Source organism: Cetorhinus maximus, chromosome 3 (assembly GCF_964194155.1).
Source record: "Cetorhinus maximus chromosome 3, sCetMax3.hap1.1, whole genome shotgun sequence".
Classification (NCBI taxonomy): Eukaryota; Metazoa; Chordata; class Chondrichthyes; order Lamniformes; family Cetorhinidae; genus Cetorhinus; species Cetorhinus maximus.
Genome location: NC_135881.1, coordinates 30201994 through 30222225, shown reverse-complemented (window position 1 = coordinate 30222225; position 20232 = coordinate 30201994). Strand labels below are relative to the sequence as shown.

The window sequence follows — 20232 nt, the reverse complement described above, 5'->3', positions numbered from 1 at the left end:
GCAGGAGTGTGGGGTACATATGTGCATAAATCATTGAAGGGGACAGGATATGTTGAGAAAGAGGTTAAAGCATGCATGATCCTGGACTTTATAAAAAGGGACATAAGAGTACAAAAGCAAGGAAGCTATGATAAAATTATATACAAGAACACAAGAGTCAGGATTAGGCCATTCAGCCCTTTGAGCCTGCTCCGCTATTCAATAAGATCATGGCTGATCCAATTGCGGCCTCAACTCCACTTTCTTGCCTGCCCCTCATAATTTCGACTCCCCTATCGATCTAAAATCTATCTAACTAGGCGTTGAATACATTCAATGAAAGCCTCCACTGCACTCTAAATTTCCTTATCTGTCTTAAATTGGAGACCTCTCATTTTTAAACTGCATCCCCTAGTTATAGACACTCCCCATAAGGTGAAACAACCTCAGCGCCCACCCTGTCAAGTCCCCTCGGAACCACATAAATTTCAAAAAGATCATCTCTTATTCTGCTGTATGCAATGAGTATAGCTACAACCTGCTCAACCTTTCCTCATAAGATAGCTCCTTCATCCCAGGAACCAATGTAGTGAACCTCCTTGGAACTTCCGAATACAATTATATCCTTTCCTAAATAAGGAGGCTGAAACTAAGGCCCTGGCAGAGCTTAGCAACACTTCCCTACTTTTATACTCTATTCCCTTTGCAATAAATACCAACATTTCATTTCTCTTCCTAATCACTTGCTGTAGCTGCATACTAACTTTTTGCGATTTATGTTCATAGATCCCTCCGTACCAGAGTTAGGCAGTCTCTCTCCATTCAGATAATACACTGCTTTTCTATTCATTCCGTGAAAGTGAACAAGTTTCACATTCTCCCACATATACTCCCTCTGTCAAATTCTTGCCCACACACTTACTTGCCCACACACTTAACCTATCTAAATCCCTTTGTAGACTCTATGCCCTCCTGACAACTTATTTTCTTACCTATTTTTGTAAATTTAGTTATCATACATTCAGTCCCTTCATTCAAGTCATTAATATAGATTGTAAATAGTTGAGGACTCAGCGCTGATCCGTGTGGCACTCCACAGCTTGCCAAGTGGAAAATGACCCATTTTTCCTCTACTCCATTTCTTGTTAGCTAACCAATCCTCTGTCCATGCTAATATGTTACCCCCTACAGCATGAGCTCTTATTTTGTATGGTAACCTTTGATGTGGCACCTTATTGAATGCCTTTTGTAAATTCAAGTACACCACATTTATAGGTTCCCCTTTACCAACCTTGCTTGTTACTTCCTTAAAGTATAAAATAGTATAAAACACTGGCTAAAGCTCAGCCACAACTGGAACATTGTGCCCAGGCACCACACTTCAGAAAAGATGTGAAGGCATTAGGGAGAGTGCAGAAAAGATTCACGATAATGGTTCCAGGGATGAGGAACTTCTATTAGTTGGATAGATTGGAGCAGTTGGAGGAGATCAAGAGGCGATTTGCTAGAGGTGTGTTCAAAATCATGAGAGATCTGGACGGAGTAGACAGACAGAAACTGTTCTCATTAGAAGAATCAAGAGCCAGAGGACACCAATTTAAGGTGATTAGCAAAAGAAGCAACGGCAACATGAAGAAAAACATTTTTATGCAGTGAATGGTTAAGATCTGGAATGTACTGCCTGAGACCATGGTGGAGGCAGATTCATTATACACCTTTAAAAGGGAATTGGACAAATACCTGAAGAGGAGAAATTTGCAGGGCTACAGGAAAACAAGTCAGGTGAGTGGGACTAGGTGAGTTGGTCTTGCAGAAAGCAAGCATGGACACAACGGGCCGAATGCTTCTTCTGCGCTGTAACCATTTTTTGGGATTCCCAGCAATGTAAACATGGTTTAACTTTGTACTTAAGTACAACACATCAACATAATTAAATATTGTGTCACAATGTGCGTACTATGACTTCATTTTTACAAAATTTTACTCCAATGGCAACAGCCATGGCTGAGTGACAGCACTCGGATCTGATTTGGAAGGCTGTAGGCTCAATGCTCTCTCCAGAGACTTACATAACCTGGATGATTATATCAGTACAGCATTGTGAAAAAGTGCTGCACATTTGGATGTGCTGTCTTTCAGATGAGGTGTTAATCCAAGAGTTTATCCTCTTGGATGTCCTGGCCAATATTCTCCAACCAACATCACTAAAATCATTTATCTTACTGCTGTCGGTAGGAAACTGGCTGCCACATTTCCTATATTATAACAGTGATTACATCTCAAATCATTGCCTACAAAGAGCTTTGGGACAGCCTGAGGTCATGAAAGGTGCTATGTAAATGCAGGTTCTTCTTTACAAGTTTAAAGTAAAAAGATCAAGTGCTTTTTATGGACTCTGCCATCAATGGAGAAACAGGAACTATTTGAAGGGAAATACGTTTCAGAAGATACGGGAAAGTCAATAGGTAAACATAACTGTAACATATTGGACTTGTGCTTTTTTAAAGTGTAGTTCTTCCTTACCTTTGCCAACCCTCCCATATTTATTGGATGTTAGGAGACTTTATAGGAAAAATAGGAGGGGTAGAAATGCCCTTTGAAGAGTGGATTTTAACTGGAAAGATAACCTGGCAGGGCGGGCTGGACAAAAAAAAGAGGGAAGAATAACAAGACAAGTTTGCTGAAAAAGCAGGTGGAAGCTAGAGGACACAATTCATTTGACAAGCTAGGAGTACCAGAGTTCAACCCTGAGAAAGCATTTGTCTAGTGTCGAGGAGCTGTCTAGAAACAGATATAACCATGTTTCCGGTTATGGAAGAAAACTGGGTCGGTGGGTTGGGGTGGGGTTGGGGTGCAGTGAAATGTAGAGGAGGTGAAAGGCAGATTTAAATTGACCAAAATACACTGGCTAGGAAGGAAATTTTAAGCGTTTGTGGAAAGAAAATTTAAGGGGAAATAAGAGTTTACAAAACAAGCAAAATGAAACAGTATGAATGGAAGATTATGGCACTGTTCACACTTCAGGTTCCTAGAAAAAACAGAGATCGAGCTCGACACGTTCAACACCAATAACGGAACTGCCAATCTGGTGGAATTCAGTGTGGCGGGGGCAGGTAGGGAGAAGAGAATCTGCTGGAATTCCCAACTCTGATTATATAACAGCATTAGACATCAGATGGGTGTAGCGATAATGATGGAAACTCTCCATGCACCTGGAGTCACTCAACCATCCTCACACCTGGGGTGTAGAGTCACTTTGAAAGGATTTTTAAAAGAAAAACCAAATTGAGAAAGATCTCGTCTGTGCTTTATAGTAACACACTTTTTCTTCCAGAATCCAAGAGATGGTGAATGCCAACAATTTTGCTAGCATTATTACTGCAAAATTCAGGCCTATGTTAATGACACTTTATAAATTGTTATTCTTGTTGCAATTCAGTGTAAATTATATTGAAATCTTTAATAACATATTTTAGCTTCTCCCACACCCACCTCTATCAACCTCCCTTAACTCTAATTACATTTTCCCCATAGCCACAATACGAGCTGGAGTAGGTTCTTACTGGAAGTTAGATGGTTGGATTTAACAGGATATCAGAATAAAAAGTTCCAATACCTGAAATGTTTCATTTAAGTCTGAAGTCAAGCAACGTGCAGACAAAAATGCAAAAATAATTGGCACTTACTCGGCTTTAATTTAGTTCATAAATAGAAATATTTTACTTGTTACATATCATTAAATAACAAGCCAATAAGCGTCATTCTGAACGGTGAAATAAAAGTTGGCTAAATCAAACAGGGTCAAACCTATTTGCAAATCAGTTAGTATAGAAAGTACAGGGATGAAGTAAAAATGGAAATTAGGAAAGCAAAGAGAGGATACGAAAAGATATTGGCAGGTAAAATCAAAGAAAATCCTAAGCTGTTTTAGCAGTACATCAAGAGCAACAGGAAAACGAACGAAAAGGTAGGGCCTATCAGAGATGCACATGGTAACTCGTGGGTTGATGCAGAACATGTCGGCAGGGTTCTCAACAAGTACTTTGTCTCTGTCTTCACTAAGGAGAGAGATGATGCAGACATTCTGAGGATGTTCTTGCTATAGAGGGAGTGCAGCGAAGGTTTACCAGCCTGATTCCTGGGATGGTGGGACTGACATATGAGGAGAGATTGAGTTGGTTAGGATTATATTCGTTGGAGTTCAGAAGAATGAGGGGGGATCTCATAGAAACCTATAAAATTCTAACAGGACTAGACAGGGTAGATGCAGGAAGGATGTTCCCAATGGTGGGGGAGTCCAGAACCAGGGGTCACAGTCTGAGGATACGGGGTAGATCATTTAGGACTGAGATGAGGAGAAATTTCTTCATCCAGAGAGTAGTGAGCCTGTGGAATTCACTACCACAGAAAGTAGTTGAGGCCAAAACATTGTATGTTTTCAAGAAGGAGTTAGATATAGTTCTTGGGGCAAAAGGGATCAAAGGGTATGGGGATAAAGCGGGAGCAGGCTATTGAGTTGGATGATCATGATGAATGGCGGAGCAGGCTCGAAGGGCCGAATGGCCTACTCCTGCTCTTATTTTCTACGTTTCTAGTTAAAGAGGAGTGTGAAATATTAGATAAAATAAAGACAGTGAATGAGGAAGTACTAAAGGGACTGGCATCCTTCAAAAGTGGATAAATCACCAGGGCCAGATGGATTGTACCCCAGGCTGTTGAAGGAAGCCAAGGAAGAAAATAGCAGATGCTCTGAGGATCATTTTCCAATCCTCACTAGATACAGGCAAGGTTCCAGAGGATTGGAAGGGTCTGCAAACATTGTACCGTTATTTAAAAAGGGTGCGAGGGGCAGGCCAGAAAATTATAGGCCGGTCAGTCTGACTTCAGTGGTGGGCAAATTTTAAAAAAATATATTATTCATTCACAGGATGTGGGCTTCTCTGGCTGGGCCAGCATTTATTGCCCATCCCTAGTTGCCCTTGAGAAGGTGATGAGTTCTTGAACTGCTGCTGTCCATGTGGTGTAGGTACACCCACAGTGCTGTTAGGGATTATTGGAAACAATTCTGACAGACAAGATAAACTGTCACTTAGAAAGGTATGGATCGATCAGGGATAGTCAGCCTTCTTTTATTAGGGGAAGATCATGTCTTACTAACTTAATGAAATATTTTGAGGAAGGAACAAGGAGGATTGATGAAGGTAGTGCAGTGGATATTGTCTACATGGATTTTAATAAGGCATTTGACAAGGTCCCACATGGTCAGGAAAGTGAGATCTCATGGGATACAGAGGAAGGTGGCAGGTTGGATCCAAAATTGGCTCAGTGACAGGAAACAAAAGGTAATGGTCGATGGATGTTTTTGCGAATGGAAAATTTCTTGTGTACATTAATGATTTAGACCTAAATGTGGGAGGCCATGATTGGGAAATTTGCAGATGACAAAAAATGGCCGTGTAGTTGATGGGGAACAGGATAGCTGTCGACTCCAGAATGATATCAATGATTTGGTTGAATGGGTGGAGAAGTGGCAAATGGAATTCAATCCAGAAAAGTGAGAGGTAATGCATTTGGGGAGGGCAAACAAAGCTAGGGAATACTTAATAAACTGAAAGTTATTGAGAGGGGTTGAGGAAGTGAGAGACCTTGCAGTGCATGTCCACAGGTGGACAAGGTGTTCAAGAAAGCATATGGAATGCTTTCCTTTATTAGGCAAGGTATTGAATACAGAAGCAGGGATGTAATAATGGAACTGTATAAAATGCTGGTTAGACCACTGCTGGAATTTTGTGTACAGTTCTGGTCACCACATTACAGGAAGGGCATAATTGCTCTGGAGAGAGTGCTGAGGAGATTTACAAAAACTTTGCCAGGGCTTGAAAATTGTAGCTATGAGGAGAGATTGGATAGGCTAGAGTTGTTTCCCTTAGAACAGAGGAGGCTAAGGGGTGACCTAATTGAGGTGTAAAAAATTATGAGGGGCCGAGATAGGGTAGACAGGAAAGACTTATTTCCCCTAGCTGAGGGGTCAGTTACCAGGGGGGGCATAGATTTAAGGTGATTGGTAGAAGGATTAGAGGGGACATGAGGAAAAACTTTTTCACCCTGAGGGTGATAGGTGTCTGGAATTCACTGCCTAAGTTGGTGGTTGAGGCTGAAATGCTCAATTCATTTAAAAGATACCTGGATCTGCATCTGAAGTGCTGTAACCTGCAAGGCTACAGACCAGGTGCTGGAAAATGGGATTAAAATGAGCAGCTAGTTTCTTTTTTCCCTCTTTGGGCAGTGCAGACTTGATGAGCTGAATAACCTCTTTCTGCACCGTAACTTTTCTATGGTTCTACAAAAGCTGGTAGTTTCCCTGTGCTCAATTAGTTAGATCCTGGGGATCTGTGGATCAGATTCAAAAGTTTATCAACTGGTACTTAAAAATAGTTCAGAGTTTCTTATTTTCCATTAGCACATCATACTTAATTCCTTACCCAAATCAAACTAAACAGAGGATTTTGAACCTGTTGCCTAAAAAGCTGAGAGTTTGAACTTCACTAAGGCAATGGAAAATAAGTTCTTTCAATTGCTGAAAAAAAAGAGACATTCTATCAAAGATTTTTGTCTTGCATTCATCAGGATAGTTCACAAGAATTTTTTCCAACTGTAATGGGTGAACAATTTATACTGCATGAGAAGAGAGTGCTGATTGATTGTCATTGGACTCTGATTGGTGGAGGTGTTGCCATGGAGAATGCAGCTTTCAAACCAGGAACTCTGAACAGCAGCTACATTGGACACGAAACATTGACTCCGTTTCTCTCTCCGCAGATGCTGTCAGAACTAAGTTTTTCCAGCACTTTCCATTTTTATTTCAAGTTCTACTAGGTTGGGGGTATGGGTGGGGAGGTAGGGGGCGAGAAAAGCAAACTTATATGGGTGATGTCCCAATATCATTGATTTGAAATCTAACCCAAAGGAAATTATTTTCTTGATTTCCATTATAAGCTAAGCATGGATGGGCACTTCAAGGAAATAAACTTGCAGGGCTATGGGGATAGAGCAGGGGAATAGGACTGACTGGTTTACTCAACAGAGAGCCAGCATGAACTCGGCAGGCTGACTGGCCTCCTTCTGTAAATAACTCTGACTATGGTAAATGAAGTCTGCAGGAATGGGGAGAAAATATAGAAATTAGTAAATGATTTGACCAGAATTTTTTTTAAATAAATATACAAATGATAACTGCCTATTAGTTTCAGGTAGTCAGTGTCTTACCCAGTTGGGAGCAACATAGGAGATATATAAATTGGTCATCCAATGATAAGCAGTTACCGAAAGAATAGGAGAAAGGAGGAAAACAAAACAGAGCACAACAGAACATGCATGCGCTGAAACATTAGACCCTCTTAGCTAACATTGTTTTGATTATTTCATTTAAAATTTGCTCTTCCATAAATGGCAGGGAAATAGCCTTACTGAATCAATTTGTTAAACAATCTAATTAAGTTGTTTTACAACAAAGGCCAAAGGATCTTAGATTCATAATGATATAGTGCAGGGGGCTGCCAATTGGTGCATCGTGCCTTTGTCAGCAAGAGCTATTCAATTAGTCTCACTCCTGCTCTTTCCCTATAGCCTGCATTTTTTCTTTTCAAGTATTTATCCAATTCTCTTTCGAAAGTTATTATTGAATCTGTTTCAACCACCCTTTCAGGCAGTGCATTCCAAGTCTCGTTGTGGAAAAAAATTCTCATCTTGTCTCTGGCTCTTTTACCAATTACCTTGAATTCATGTCTCCTGGTCACAGACCTTCCTGTCACTGGAAAGTTTCTCTGTATTTACTCCGTCTCAAAACCTTTCATAATTTTGAATAGCTGTATTTAATCTCTCATTAACCTTCCTACTCCAAGGGGAATAATCCCAGCTTCCTCAGTCTCTCCATATAACTGAAGTCCTGCATTACTGGTACCATTCTAGTGAATCTCCTCAAGGCCTTAGCATCATTCCTAAAAAAGGGTGCCCGGAATTAGACACAACACTGGGGATTAGCCATAATTTAATGAAGGTTCAGTATAATCTCTTTGCGTTTGTACTTTACGGGACTGGATTTTACAGCCACAAATTAGACAAACCGTCCCACCCATGCAAAATACAGCATGATTACGTCGGGTTGGCAATCTGATGTCAATCTGCCAGTCTCCAATATTACAGAGGGTGAGGCGGCATTGAAATTGGAAACACACCAGACATTTTGGAAAAAAAAATAACAAGCAATTGAGTTTATGAATGAGATAACTGACTGCAATTTTACATTGCCCACTCCATTTTTTTGTAGACACGTGGGAAAACTGTTGCGAGTGATTTACGTTAGGTATGAGGAGGCGGCAGAATCTGCTACTGTAGGCCACAGCATTTGGATGTTAGTATACTTTACTTCTTCACTGTCATTTAGGCTTGCATAACAAATAAGGAGAGAGTGAGAGGGCGGGGGCTTTTAAATTGGTGGCCTTGACCAACTTCCAGTTTACGACCTAATCACTCTCCTACTTGATGTCCATCCTAGACACCTCATCGGGCGCAGACCCACCAACACCCCCAACACTACCTGACTGCCAGATGTCTGCTAATTGGCTGTCCGACCCTTGATTTGCCATGTTGAGATGGTGGGGTGGGGGGAGCAAGCAAGCAGACAACATGCTTCCCCGTCTGCCTTCTTTACCCCACCGCAAACCGTAAAATTCAGCCCTATGTCTTAGTTTATAAAGCCTTGAATGCTTTTTTAAAAAAACAGCCATATCTACTTGTTGTGCCACCTGCCAAGATTTATTCAAGTATACCCCTTTACAATTGTACCAGTTAATTTATTTTACCTCTCCTCATTCTTCCTACCAAAATGCATCATTCCACACTTCTAGACTACATGAAGATCACAAAAATAGTTTGCAGAGAAATAATAAAGAGGGAATGGCTTTTATTCCTGACCTAATCGTGGTATAAATTGCACTTTTCCTCAGGAAATCAAAATGCGGAGAAGGTTTGCAAAATCTAATGAAAAGAATGGTACTATGAGAGAGAGATAAAAATAAGAGCGTCTTTTTTGGTGGGGTCAGGGCGGAGGGTATTAATTAGCGGGTAAAAGTTTGAGTTTCTACACTTACAAAGCAAACATGACAGGACTGTACAAATGGAATCTGTCATTTAGCTTCTACAAATTAATTGCTGACTGCACTAATGCTGTCCAGTTACAATATTAAATTTCACCTGCAACTTTACCTTGCTCATAAATGCTTGATTGTTTAAGATACAGCAAGTTTAAAAATGTTTAAAAGGCAGATTCTCATGTGAAGTAAAGCAGCATAGAGCTTAGATCCAGAAATAGGATCTGCAAGCAACAAATAGATAAACGGCTATAATTCTTCTTCTAGTTTTGGTGACCAAGTCCAAGGACCCGGGGGGCTTGTCTATCCTAAAGTTAATGTGCTCCAAAGAAAGCTGATTTTGTGCAAGATCACTTTTGATATGTTTAATAAAATACTAAAATGTAAAGGACTGCTATCTAAATGCTTTTCACATTTACAAAATGGTAAAATTAAATATTAGCTATTCAAGTATATTCCTATTTACCAATACGTTGGTAAGTATTCAAGAGAATCTGGCTATATTGAGCATAAAAATGTAGTTGAGTTTATTTGTTTTAAATAAGAAAGAACTCCACTCAGCAAAATTTCCCATACACTATTTAAAAACCCAGTTTTTAAACTAAGGACATACTTTGTTATCCTGTCCAAGTTTGCAATTTGCTTCTGATTGCGGATGACTTCAATAGCATTCCAGAGTCGCTGGACCACTTGCGAGTCTGACAGCCTTCTTTTTGTTAGGCGAACCATGGTCTTATCTAGACTGTGAGCTGCATTAGAAGAATAAAGACAACAGGGTTAGTCAATAGTAGTAATGCTGGTCTTAAACCCTGCTCATTTATTCAGTTGCAGAAGGCATAGATTCAGATAAGGACCTTTTTTGGCTTATTTGTTTAAATAAGGGTAAAACCACCAAAAGTTTGGAAGTGAATTTTGTGCTGACAGTAATGTTAAGTAGATATAGGGTAGATCCCTCATAATTTTGTACACCTCACTTACGTCACCCCTTAGCCTCCTCTGTTCTAAGGAAAACAACCCTAGCCTATCCAATCTCTCCTTATAGCTGCAATATTCAAGCTCCAGCAACATTCTTGTAAATCTGCTGTGCACTCTCTCCAGAACAATTTTGTCTTTCCTGTAATGTGGTAACCAGAGCTGTACACAAAATTTCAGCAGTGGCCTAACCAATTTAGCCAATTCAATGCCTTTGGGACATGGAGTCAGCATGGAAAAAGGACAGGCCTGGTAGCAAGCAGGACTCAAGTGCAGAAAAGAATTTAAAATTTGCAGAGGATGGAGATCAAGAAAGTCAGTGAGTAAGTTATTAGAGAAATTGTGGCCAGGGATGACAAAGGGGTAGATAATGATTTTTGTGATTGTGGACAAGTGAAAAGATTGTGATGTTGCAGAGATGAATGGATTATAGGGTTCAAAACTCAAGATGCCAATGTTTCATACAGCCAGGCCAACCTCAGCAATCAGTCAGGAAGAACATAAGAAATCGGGTGGCTGTAAACCAATTTGGGGTGTGATGTTGCGAAACACAGTAAATAAATGCAGGACTTCCTATTACAGCCCTCAAGCCTGCTCCATCATTCAGCAAGATCATGACTGAACTTCTACATTAACTCCACTTTCATGACTTGTCCCTCCTATCCCTCGATTTCCCCCGGTGCCCAAAACTCCTGATCAACCTTCAATATACTCAAATATGGCATCGACAGCCCTCTGGGGAAAAGAATCCCAAAGATTCACAACCTACTTAGTGAAGAAATTTCTCGTCTCAGTCCTAAATGGTCGACTCTTTATCCTGAAACTACGGCCCCAAGATCTAGCCTTTCTGGTAGGGGAAAAAGCTTCTCACACGAGTTCCGCAGAAGAGTCATATTGGACTTGAAACATTAACTCTGTTTCTCTCTCTACAGATGCTGCCAGACATGTTGAGTTTTTATAGCACTTTGGTTTTATTTCAGAATTCCAGCATCCGTGGCATTTTTTAAAATCTCAGCATCTACCCTGTCGAGCCACCTCAGAATGTTATACATTTTAATGAGATCACTTCTCACTCTGCTAAACTCGAGGATAGAACCATTCAACTCAAATCGCTTCTCATATGACAGCCCTCTCATCACAGAAATCAATCCAGTGAACCTTTGTTACACACCCCAGAGGCAAATATATTCTTAGATAACAAGACTAAAATCTACAAAGGACTCTAGGTGTGGGCTCACCAAAGCCCTATATAAATGCAGCATGAATTTTCTTACTCTTAAACTCCCTTGAAAGGAAGGCTAAAATTCTATTTTATTGCATGCTATACCTGCATGGTAATTCTGTGATTTGTGTACAAGGACACCCAATTCCCTCAGAATACCAACATTTACTAGTCTCACACCTTTTGAAAAAGGATTCTGTTTTTCTATTCTTCCTAACAAACTGGATAATCCCTACACTATACTCCACCTGCCATCTTCTTGTCCAACTGCCTAATTGGCAGCCTCTTTGCACCTTCCTCAGCTTGCTTTCTCATCCGGCTTTGTATTGTCAGCAAACTTGGATACATTACAATGGATCTCCTCAACTACGTCATTGATATTGATTGAAATAGCTGCGGCCCCAAGCAGCACTCCACTAATTTCAATCTGCGAACCCGTAAACAGAATATTTATTCCTACCCTCTGCTTTCTGTCCGTTAACCAATCCTCACTTCTTGCTTATGCTACCCCAAATCCCATGAGCCCTAAGCCCTAATTTTGTGCAACAACCTTGTGTGGCACGTTATTGAATAGTTTCTGAAATTCCAAATATACTAATCTACTGGTTTCCTCTCATCAACCCTGACATTTATATATTTTGAAAACTCAAAATAGATTTGTCAAACATGATTTTGTTGTCCATCGCTCACTTCCTTGAGAAGGTGGTTCTGAGTTGCCTTCTTGAACTACAAAAGTCATCTGGTGCAGGTACAACCACAGTGCTGTTAGGAAGGGAGATCCAGGATTTTGATCCAGAGACAGTGAAGGAACGGAGGTATATTTCCAAGTCAGGATGATGTGTGGCTTGGGGGTGTTGTTGTTCCCATGTGTCTGCTGCCCTTATCCTTCTGGGCGGTAGAGGTCACAGCTTTGGAAAGTGCTGTCGAAGGAGCATGGTGAGTTGCTGCAGTGCATTTTGTATATGGTACACACTGTTGCCACTGTGAGCCAGTGGTCAAGCGGAAGTCGATCAAGCAGGCTACTTTGTCTTGGATGATGTTGAACTTTCTAAGCGTTGCTGGAGCTGCACTAATTCAGACAACTGGAGAATTTTCCATCACACTCCTGACTTGTGCCTTGTGGATGGTGATCAGGCTTTGAGTCAGGAGGAGAGTTAGTTACTACCAAAATTTCCAGCCTCTGACGTGCAGTGTTCATGTGGCAATTTACAGGACAGTTTCTGGTCAACAGTAACCCCCAAAATGTTGATAGTGAGGGATTCAGTGATGGTAATGCCATTGAATGACAAGGGAAGATGGTTAAATTTTCTCTTGTTAGAGATAGTAATTGCCTGACACTTTTTGGCATGAATGTTATTTGCCACTTATCAGCCCAAGCCTTGCTGCATATAGACATAGGCCACTTCAATATCTTAGTTGCGACTGGTGCTGAACCTTGTGCAATCATCAGTGAACGTCCCTACTTCTGACCTTATGATGGAGGGAAGATCATTGATGAAGCAGCTGAAGATGGTTGGGCCCGGGACACTACCCTGAGGAACTCCTGCAGCAATGAGGGTGCTTGACAGGATAGATGCTGAGAGGATGTTTCCTCTCATGAGAAAAAATGTAGAACCAGGAGGCACAGGTCAAAAATACAAGGCCCAACATGCAAACTGCAGATCAATAAACCACTCCAATGGAACCTAATTATGTTATACTCCATTCAAGAAAAATTGATAATCAACTAATACAGAACAGAATTAAAAAATATTTACTCTGGAACTGTATATAGGTACACAGTATAAAGTACAGTTTAAGATTAGGGAGACTAGTTTTAATTCATGAGACAATTAATTCAGTACAAAGCTCAATAAATCAGCAGCCAGGGGAAAGACTGCTATATGGCAATACCTTAACTTTTTCTTCATTTGTTTTGGGGAAATGGGTTAATCATTTGTTGGCCTTCTTTGTTGAAGATCATAGTAGGCCTAGTCTTTGAACTGCTGAAGTCCTTGAGCTGACGGTGCCGCCCATGATGATATTTAATAAGAACTCGAAGGTTTGGCCCAGAGAAAATGTAATAATGGTATATGACCTCGAGGGTGATGGCAATCATGAACTGGATGCTTTGGACCTTTTTGGTGATCGAGGTTGTGGGGCTTGAAGGTACTTGTGGTGATCGTTGCTTTAAGACCAGCCTTACTGAGTAATAGTCACGTGGTCGGAACAGCCAATCAGCACCGAGACGGGGAAGTTTATAAGGGCTGGAGTTTTCCTAGTCTAGTGTGTGTATTGTAGCCTTGCTAGAGGCCTGCACCTAATCCAGCAGCTCTGTAAATAAAAGCAAAATACTGCAGATGCTGGAAGTCTGAAACAAAAACAAAAATTGCTGGAAAAACTCATCAGGTCTGACAGCATCTGTGGAGAGAAAGACAGAGTTAACGTTTTGAGTCCGTATGACTCTTCATCAGAACTAAAGAGAAGTAAAAATGTGGTGAAATATATACTGTTTAAGGGGGGTGGGACAGGTGAAGCTGGATAGAAGGCCAGAGATAGGTGGAGGCGAAGGAGAGATTGCGAAAGATGTCATGAACAAAAGGTCGAAGGGGTGTTGATGGTGGTGATGCTGCCTAAAGGAGGTGCTAATGGTGACATTAAGGGTAGAAAGCAGGATGAGCAAGTGACAGATAGTCCTAGTGGGGCAGGGGGAGGGGACGGTGTGGGAGAAAAGATAAAATAGGCTAAAAGGTGGGGATAAAACAATGAATGGAATTAATTTTTAAAATAATAATAATAGAAATAGGTGGGGAAATATATATAAAAATTATAAAATAAATATTTGGAAAAAGGGGGTCAAAAAGGGGTGAGGATGGAGGAGAGAGTTCATGATCTGAAGTTGTTGAACTCAATGTTGAGTCCGGAAGGCTGTAAAATGCCTAATCGGAAGGTGAGGTGCTGTTTCTCCAGTTTGCGTTGAGTTTCACTGGAACATTGCAGCAGGCCAAGGACGGACATGTGGGCATGAGAGCAGGGTGGTGTGTTGAAATTTAAATTTATTTCCATTCATTGTTTTATCCCCACCTTTAGGCCACTTTGATCTTTTCTCCCACTGTCCCCTCCCCCCACCCCGCCCCCACTAGAGCCATCTGTCACTTGCTCATCCTGCTTTCTACTCTTAATGTCACCATTAGCACCTCCTTTAGCCAGTATCGCCACCATCAACACCCCTTCAACCTTTTGTTTATGACATCTTTCGCAATCTCACCTTCGCCTCCACCTATCGCTGGCCTTCTATCCAGCTTCACCTGTCCCAACCCCCTTAAACAGTATATATTTCACCACATTTTTACTTCTCTTCAGTTCTGAAGAGCCATATGGACTCGAAACGTTAACTCTGTCTTTCTCTCCACAGATGCTGTCAGACCTGCTGAGTTTTTCCAGCAATTTTTGTTTTTGTCTGCTTTGTAAATAAACTTAGTTGTTCAACTAAAGAAGCCTCTTAGTACATCTCTACAGTACTCTTTGTGTAAACCTTGGTGAGATGCCAGTGCATTCTTTAAATTGAACATATGGCAGCTACAGCATACCACTGTGAAGTTTATTCAAAGTACTTTGGAAAACTAAAGCTGGATTTATACTGCATGGTTTGGAAACTCAACTACTATGAATTCTCCACTTAAGAGGAAATCACACAAGCCTGCTTTGCAGGCTTTTGAATTGAACTCATTGTTTTATGTTGATGTGCATACAAACTAGTTTCTTGTGATACAAAATAAACAGTATAATGTTATAATGTGACTGGTTACATCGCCAGGGAAGGTCAAGATGAGAAATATTTGCATCAGTAACCTTGGCCATTTTTAAGACCACCTAAAGACAGATACCTACAGTATAAACACAGGTATAGATCAGCATAGGAACTGGTCACCTCAAAAAAAACAACTATCAAGATAAAAGCCTATAAAATGAATCATAGTAACCAACAGTGGTTCATTGACAGGACCGTCATGCTTAAGTGCAAGTCCCTGTTCTTTGCCCATTACCTGCAAGTTCCTCGTCCTCTAGTACTTGTCAGCTCCCTGTTAAATCAGTTTCCACCAACTTATCAGGTTGAGGGTCCCAAATCTTAAAAACCCAAATGAAAACATTTCTGCACATCTCCCGTCTAAATCTTTTGCCAATCATTTTAAATCTACGACTCCTGGTTATTGAACCACTCACCAGAAGGAATCGTTTTCCTCTATCAAAGCCTCCCATCTTGTAAATCTCTATTAGGTCACCTCTTAACCTCTTTGGAACAGAAAGAAGAATTCTAACTTTTTCAATCACTGCACATAACTGAATTCCCTCAACCCTGGTAACAATCTAGTGAACCTCCTCCATACATTTCCATAGGCCTTTACATCTTACTAAGAGTGGTTCCCAGGATTGTCTATAATACTCCAGCATTTCTTCGCTTTTATATTCTATGCCTTTGTTTATAAAGCCAAGTACTCTATATACTTTTTAACATACTTATAAATATTTTTGTATTTGGATACCAAGGTCTCTCCACTCATCTACACTTTTCAAAATTGTGCCGATCAAAATTAGTCTACATATTAGTCCTTGCAAAGTTCAACATTTCACACTTCTCCACATTGATGCTGCTGCCCATTTCACCATCCCGTCCACATCTTCACAAAGTCTATGATTATCTTCTTCACTATTATGTTGGCAAGTTTTGTATAATCTGCTAACCTTATAATGCTGCTCCCTATACCTGAATCTAAGTTATTTATAACTCCAGTAATATCAGGAGAGAATCTTTATTAACATCACTTGCAGGAGGGATGAGGCTGAAAGAAATAAGACAAGGTAACGTGGTACATGGTAACATATATTGTCACTTCAATGCAAAGAGACTTTGGTGTATCTTCTCACGATCATAAGAAAGTAACCATTTATGAGGTCAATGGCTATTAACCAGTCCCTGGTCAGATATGAAAGTATGGAGAAGAATCTTGTTTTTCAAAAAAACATTAAGACCAAAATAGTTCACTATTTCAGACATGTTTTAAATCAACATGGAATAAATGATGTTTGGTCATCATGTGAGCTGCAGATGAACTGCCATGTGAAAGTAAGCATTTTACTTCAGCAGCCAAACTCTTGGGCAAACTACCCAGATGATTTAGGAATAAGTGGCCTTTATTTAAAAAATGTAGCTCAATAGGCATAGGGTTAAGATTAAAGCTGAGGAGAGGGCAGGTATAGAGTAACAGAGCAACCTTTCCTCTTTCGGCCTCCTCTACATTATCCAAGTAAAGCAGGTTTTCACTTTGGCTGTTTATGAGTTTCCAAATGTACGGTTTGACAAGTCATCCAACCAAGTAATTCCTGCTAAAATTATAAGTTCCACATCAGCACTGAGGAACTTCACTCCATATTTTCCCCGACATAAGTATCTACTTTGGGACTTCTTCACTTGACAACAGGGTAAAAGCATCCCTTTGCCTCCTTGGTGCAGTTGACTCTTCCACATAATGATTGGATCCCTTCACAACTAAATCCGAGTGTCCACTGCAGCCTCTTAAGTTTTTGATCAAAGCCAGAAAGGTTCTGTGTTTGTCTAGATCAGCTTTAAAAAGAGGACATGAATAAATTTGTTCCTTTCATAGTGCACCAAAATTTGCCATCTGTTGTAAAGTTGGTGACGGCAGAGCTCTAAATATGGTGCTCAAATGCATAAATGTAGGCCACTCAACACCCTCCAATTCAATTTTAAATGTTGAAAATCAATTATTGTGCCGTTCCACAGTTTTTAAAACTTTCCTGAAGATTACATGGCTGTACAAGGAGAGGGCTGGGGAGCAAGCATTTAGTCATGATGTTCTATCATCAGTGTGGGATAAGCTTGGAGAGGTGATGGTGTAGTGGTATTGGTCGCTGGTCTAGTAATCCAGAGACCCCGGGTTCGAATCCCGCCACAGCAGATGGTGGGATTTGAAAATTAAAATTAAAAATCTGGAATTAGAAGTCTAATGATGACCATGAAACCATTCTCGATTGTTGTAAAAACCCATCTGGTTCACTAATATCCTTTAGGGGAGGAAATCTGCCATCCTTATCTGGTCTGGCACATGTGACTCCAGATCTGCAATGTGGTTGAATCTTAAATGGCCTAGCAAGCCTCTCAGTTCTATCAAACTGCTACAAAGCCTCAAAAAAAGGAATGAAACCAGGCGGACCACCTGGCATTGACCTAGGCACCAGAAACGGCAACGGCAAACTCAGCCCTGTTGACCCTGCAAAGTCCTCCTTACTAACATCTGGGGGCTGGTGCCAAAATCGGGAGAGCTGTCTCACAGACTAGTCAAGCAACGGCCTGACGTAGTCATCCCACGGAATCATATTTTACAGATATTGTCCCAGACACCACCATCAACATCCCTGCGGAGGTGGTGGCAGTGGTATATAGAGTGGGGAAGGAGTCGCCCTGGGAGTCCTCAACATTGACTCAGGACCCCATGAAGTGTTATGGCATCAGGTCAAAATAGGCAAGGAAACCTCCAGCTGATTACCACATACCACCCTCCCTCAGCTGATGAATCAGTGCTTCTCCATGCTGAACACCACTTGGAGGAAGTACTGAGGGTAGCAAGGGCGCAGAATGTACCATGGGTGGGGGAATTCAATGTCCATCACCAAGAGTGGCTCGGTAGCACCACTACTGACCGAGTCCGAGGACATAGTTGCTAGGCTGGGTCTGCGGTAGTTGGTGAGCGAACCAAGAAGGAGAAACATACGTGACCTCATCCTCACCAACGTGCAGATGCATCTGTCCACGACAGTATCGGTGGGAGTGACGACCGCCGCACACAGTCATTGTGGGGACGAAGTCCCGCCTTCACATTGAGGATACCCTCCATTGTGTTGTGTGGCACTTCCACCATGCTAAATGGAATAGATTTTGAACAGATTTAGCAACTCAAGACTGGGCGTCCATGAGGCTCTGAGGGCGATCAGCAGCAGCAGAATTGTACTCAAACACAATCTGTAACCTCATGGCCCGGTATATGCCCCACTCTACCATTAGCATCAAGCCAGGGGATCAACCCTGGTTCAATGAAGATTGCAGGACGGCATGCCAGAAGCAGCACCAGGCATACCTAAAAATAGGGCATCAACCTGGTGAAGCTATAAACACAGTAATACTTGCATGCCAAACAGCATAAGCAGCAAGTGATAGACAGAGCTAAGCGATCCCACAACCAACAGATCAGATCTAAGCTCTAAGAGTCCTGCCACATCTAGTCGTGAATGGTGGTGGGCAATTAAACAACTCACTGAAGGAGGCGGCTCCACAAATATCCCCATCCTCAATGAAGAAGGAGCCCAGCACATCAGTGAAAAAGATAAAGCCGAAGCATTTGCTACAATCTTCAACATGGATTATCCATCTCGGCCTCCTCTGGAGGTCCCCAGCATAAACTGTGCCAGTCTTCAGCCAATTCGATTCACTCCACATGGTATCAAGAAATGGCTGAAGGCTTTGCAGGGTCAACAGGGCTGAGTTTGCCGTTGCCGTTTCTGGTGCCTAGGTCAATGCCAGGTGGTCCGCCTGGTTTCATTCCTTTTTTTGAGGCTTTGTAGCAGTTTGATAGAACTGAGAGGCTTGCTAGGCCATTTAAGATTCAACCACATTGCAGATCTGGAGTCACATGTGCCAGACCAGATAAGGATGGCAGATTTCCTCCCCTAAAGGATATTAGTGAACCAGATGGGTTTTTACAACAATCGAGAATGGTTTCATGGTCATCATTAGACTTTTAATTCCAGATTTTTAATTTTAATTTTCAAATCCCACCATCTGCTGTGGCGGGATTCGAACCCGGGGTCTCTGGATTACTAGACCAGCGACCAATACCACTACACCATCACCTCTCTGTAAAGGCTATGGGCCATCTGCCCTTGGCAATTCATTGACATTACCATTGCTGAATCCTCTACTATCAACATCCTGGGGGTTACCGTTGACCAGAAACTGAACTGGACCAGCCATATAAATACTGTGGCTACAAAAGCAGGTCAGGCATTAGGGATCCTGTGGTGAATAATTCACCTCCTGATTCCCCAAAGCCTGTTCACCATCTACAAGGCACAAGTCAGGAGTGTGATGGAACACTCCCCACTTGCCTGGATGAGTGCAGCTCCCAGAACAATCAAGAAGCTTGACACCATCCAGGACAAAGCAACCCGCTTGGTTGGCACCACATTCACAAACATTCACTCTCTCCACCACCGACGCACAGTAGCAGCAGTGTGTACCACCTACAAGATGCACTGCAGGAATTCACCAAGGCTCCTTCGACAGCACCCTCCAAACCCATGACCGCTACCATCTAGAAGGACGAGGACAGCAGATAGGTGGGAGCACCACCATCTAGAAGTTCCCCTCCAAGTCACTCACCATTCTGACTTTGAAATATACCATCATTCCTTTACTGTCATTGGGTCAAAATCCCGGAGCTCCCTTCCTAACAGCATTGTGGGTGTACCTACACCACATGGACTGCAGCGGTTCAAGGCAGCAGCTCACTACCACCTGCTGAAGGGCAACTAGGGATGGGAAATAAATGCTGGCCCAGCCAGTGAAGCCCACATCCCGTAAAATGATTTAAAAAAAACTAGCTGGTCGTTTTCATAACTATGAGTCAACATCATAAGAAGAAAATCATTGGGCCATATCTCCCAATGCCAACAGCGGCAAACGTTGATACATCTTTCATCGTTCCATTTTAAGACCCATTGGGAGTCTTGACACATGCATATGCACTGTAATTGGCAAGGAAATTTAAACTTCTGATAGCCTCATTTGCATTGCCTGGGACCGTCCGTGAGTGTCTCTGGCATTCAGCTCAGAGGTGGTGACTTGGGCTAGATATT

At 41.6% G+C, this 20232-nt stretch overlaps 1 protein-coding gene across 6 annotated transcripts in view; it reads right to left on the bottom strand.

Moving 5' to 3' along the window:
- Positions 1–20232, bottom strand: part of zmynd11 (zinc finger, MYND-type containing 11) — a 189480-nt gene that overhangs the window by 88369 nt on the left and 80879 nt on the right. For 5 of the 6 annotated variants that reach the window (XM_078537313.1, XM_078537331.1, XM_078537317.1 and 2 more), the window contains one exon: positions 9742–9877. The exons of the other annotated variant lie outside the window; for it this stretch is intronic. In XM_078537313.1, the coding sequence (XP_078393439.1) occupies positions 9742–9877 (136 nt within the window). The remainder of the gene's footprint in view (positions 1–9741; positions 9878–20232) is intronic. 6 annotated transcript variants of the gene reach the window in all.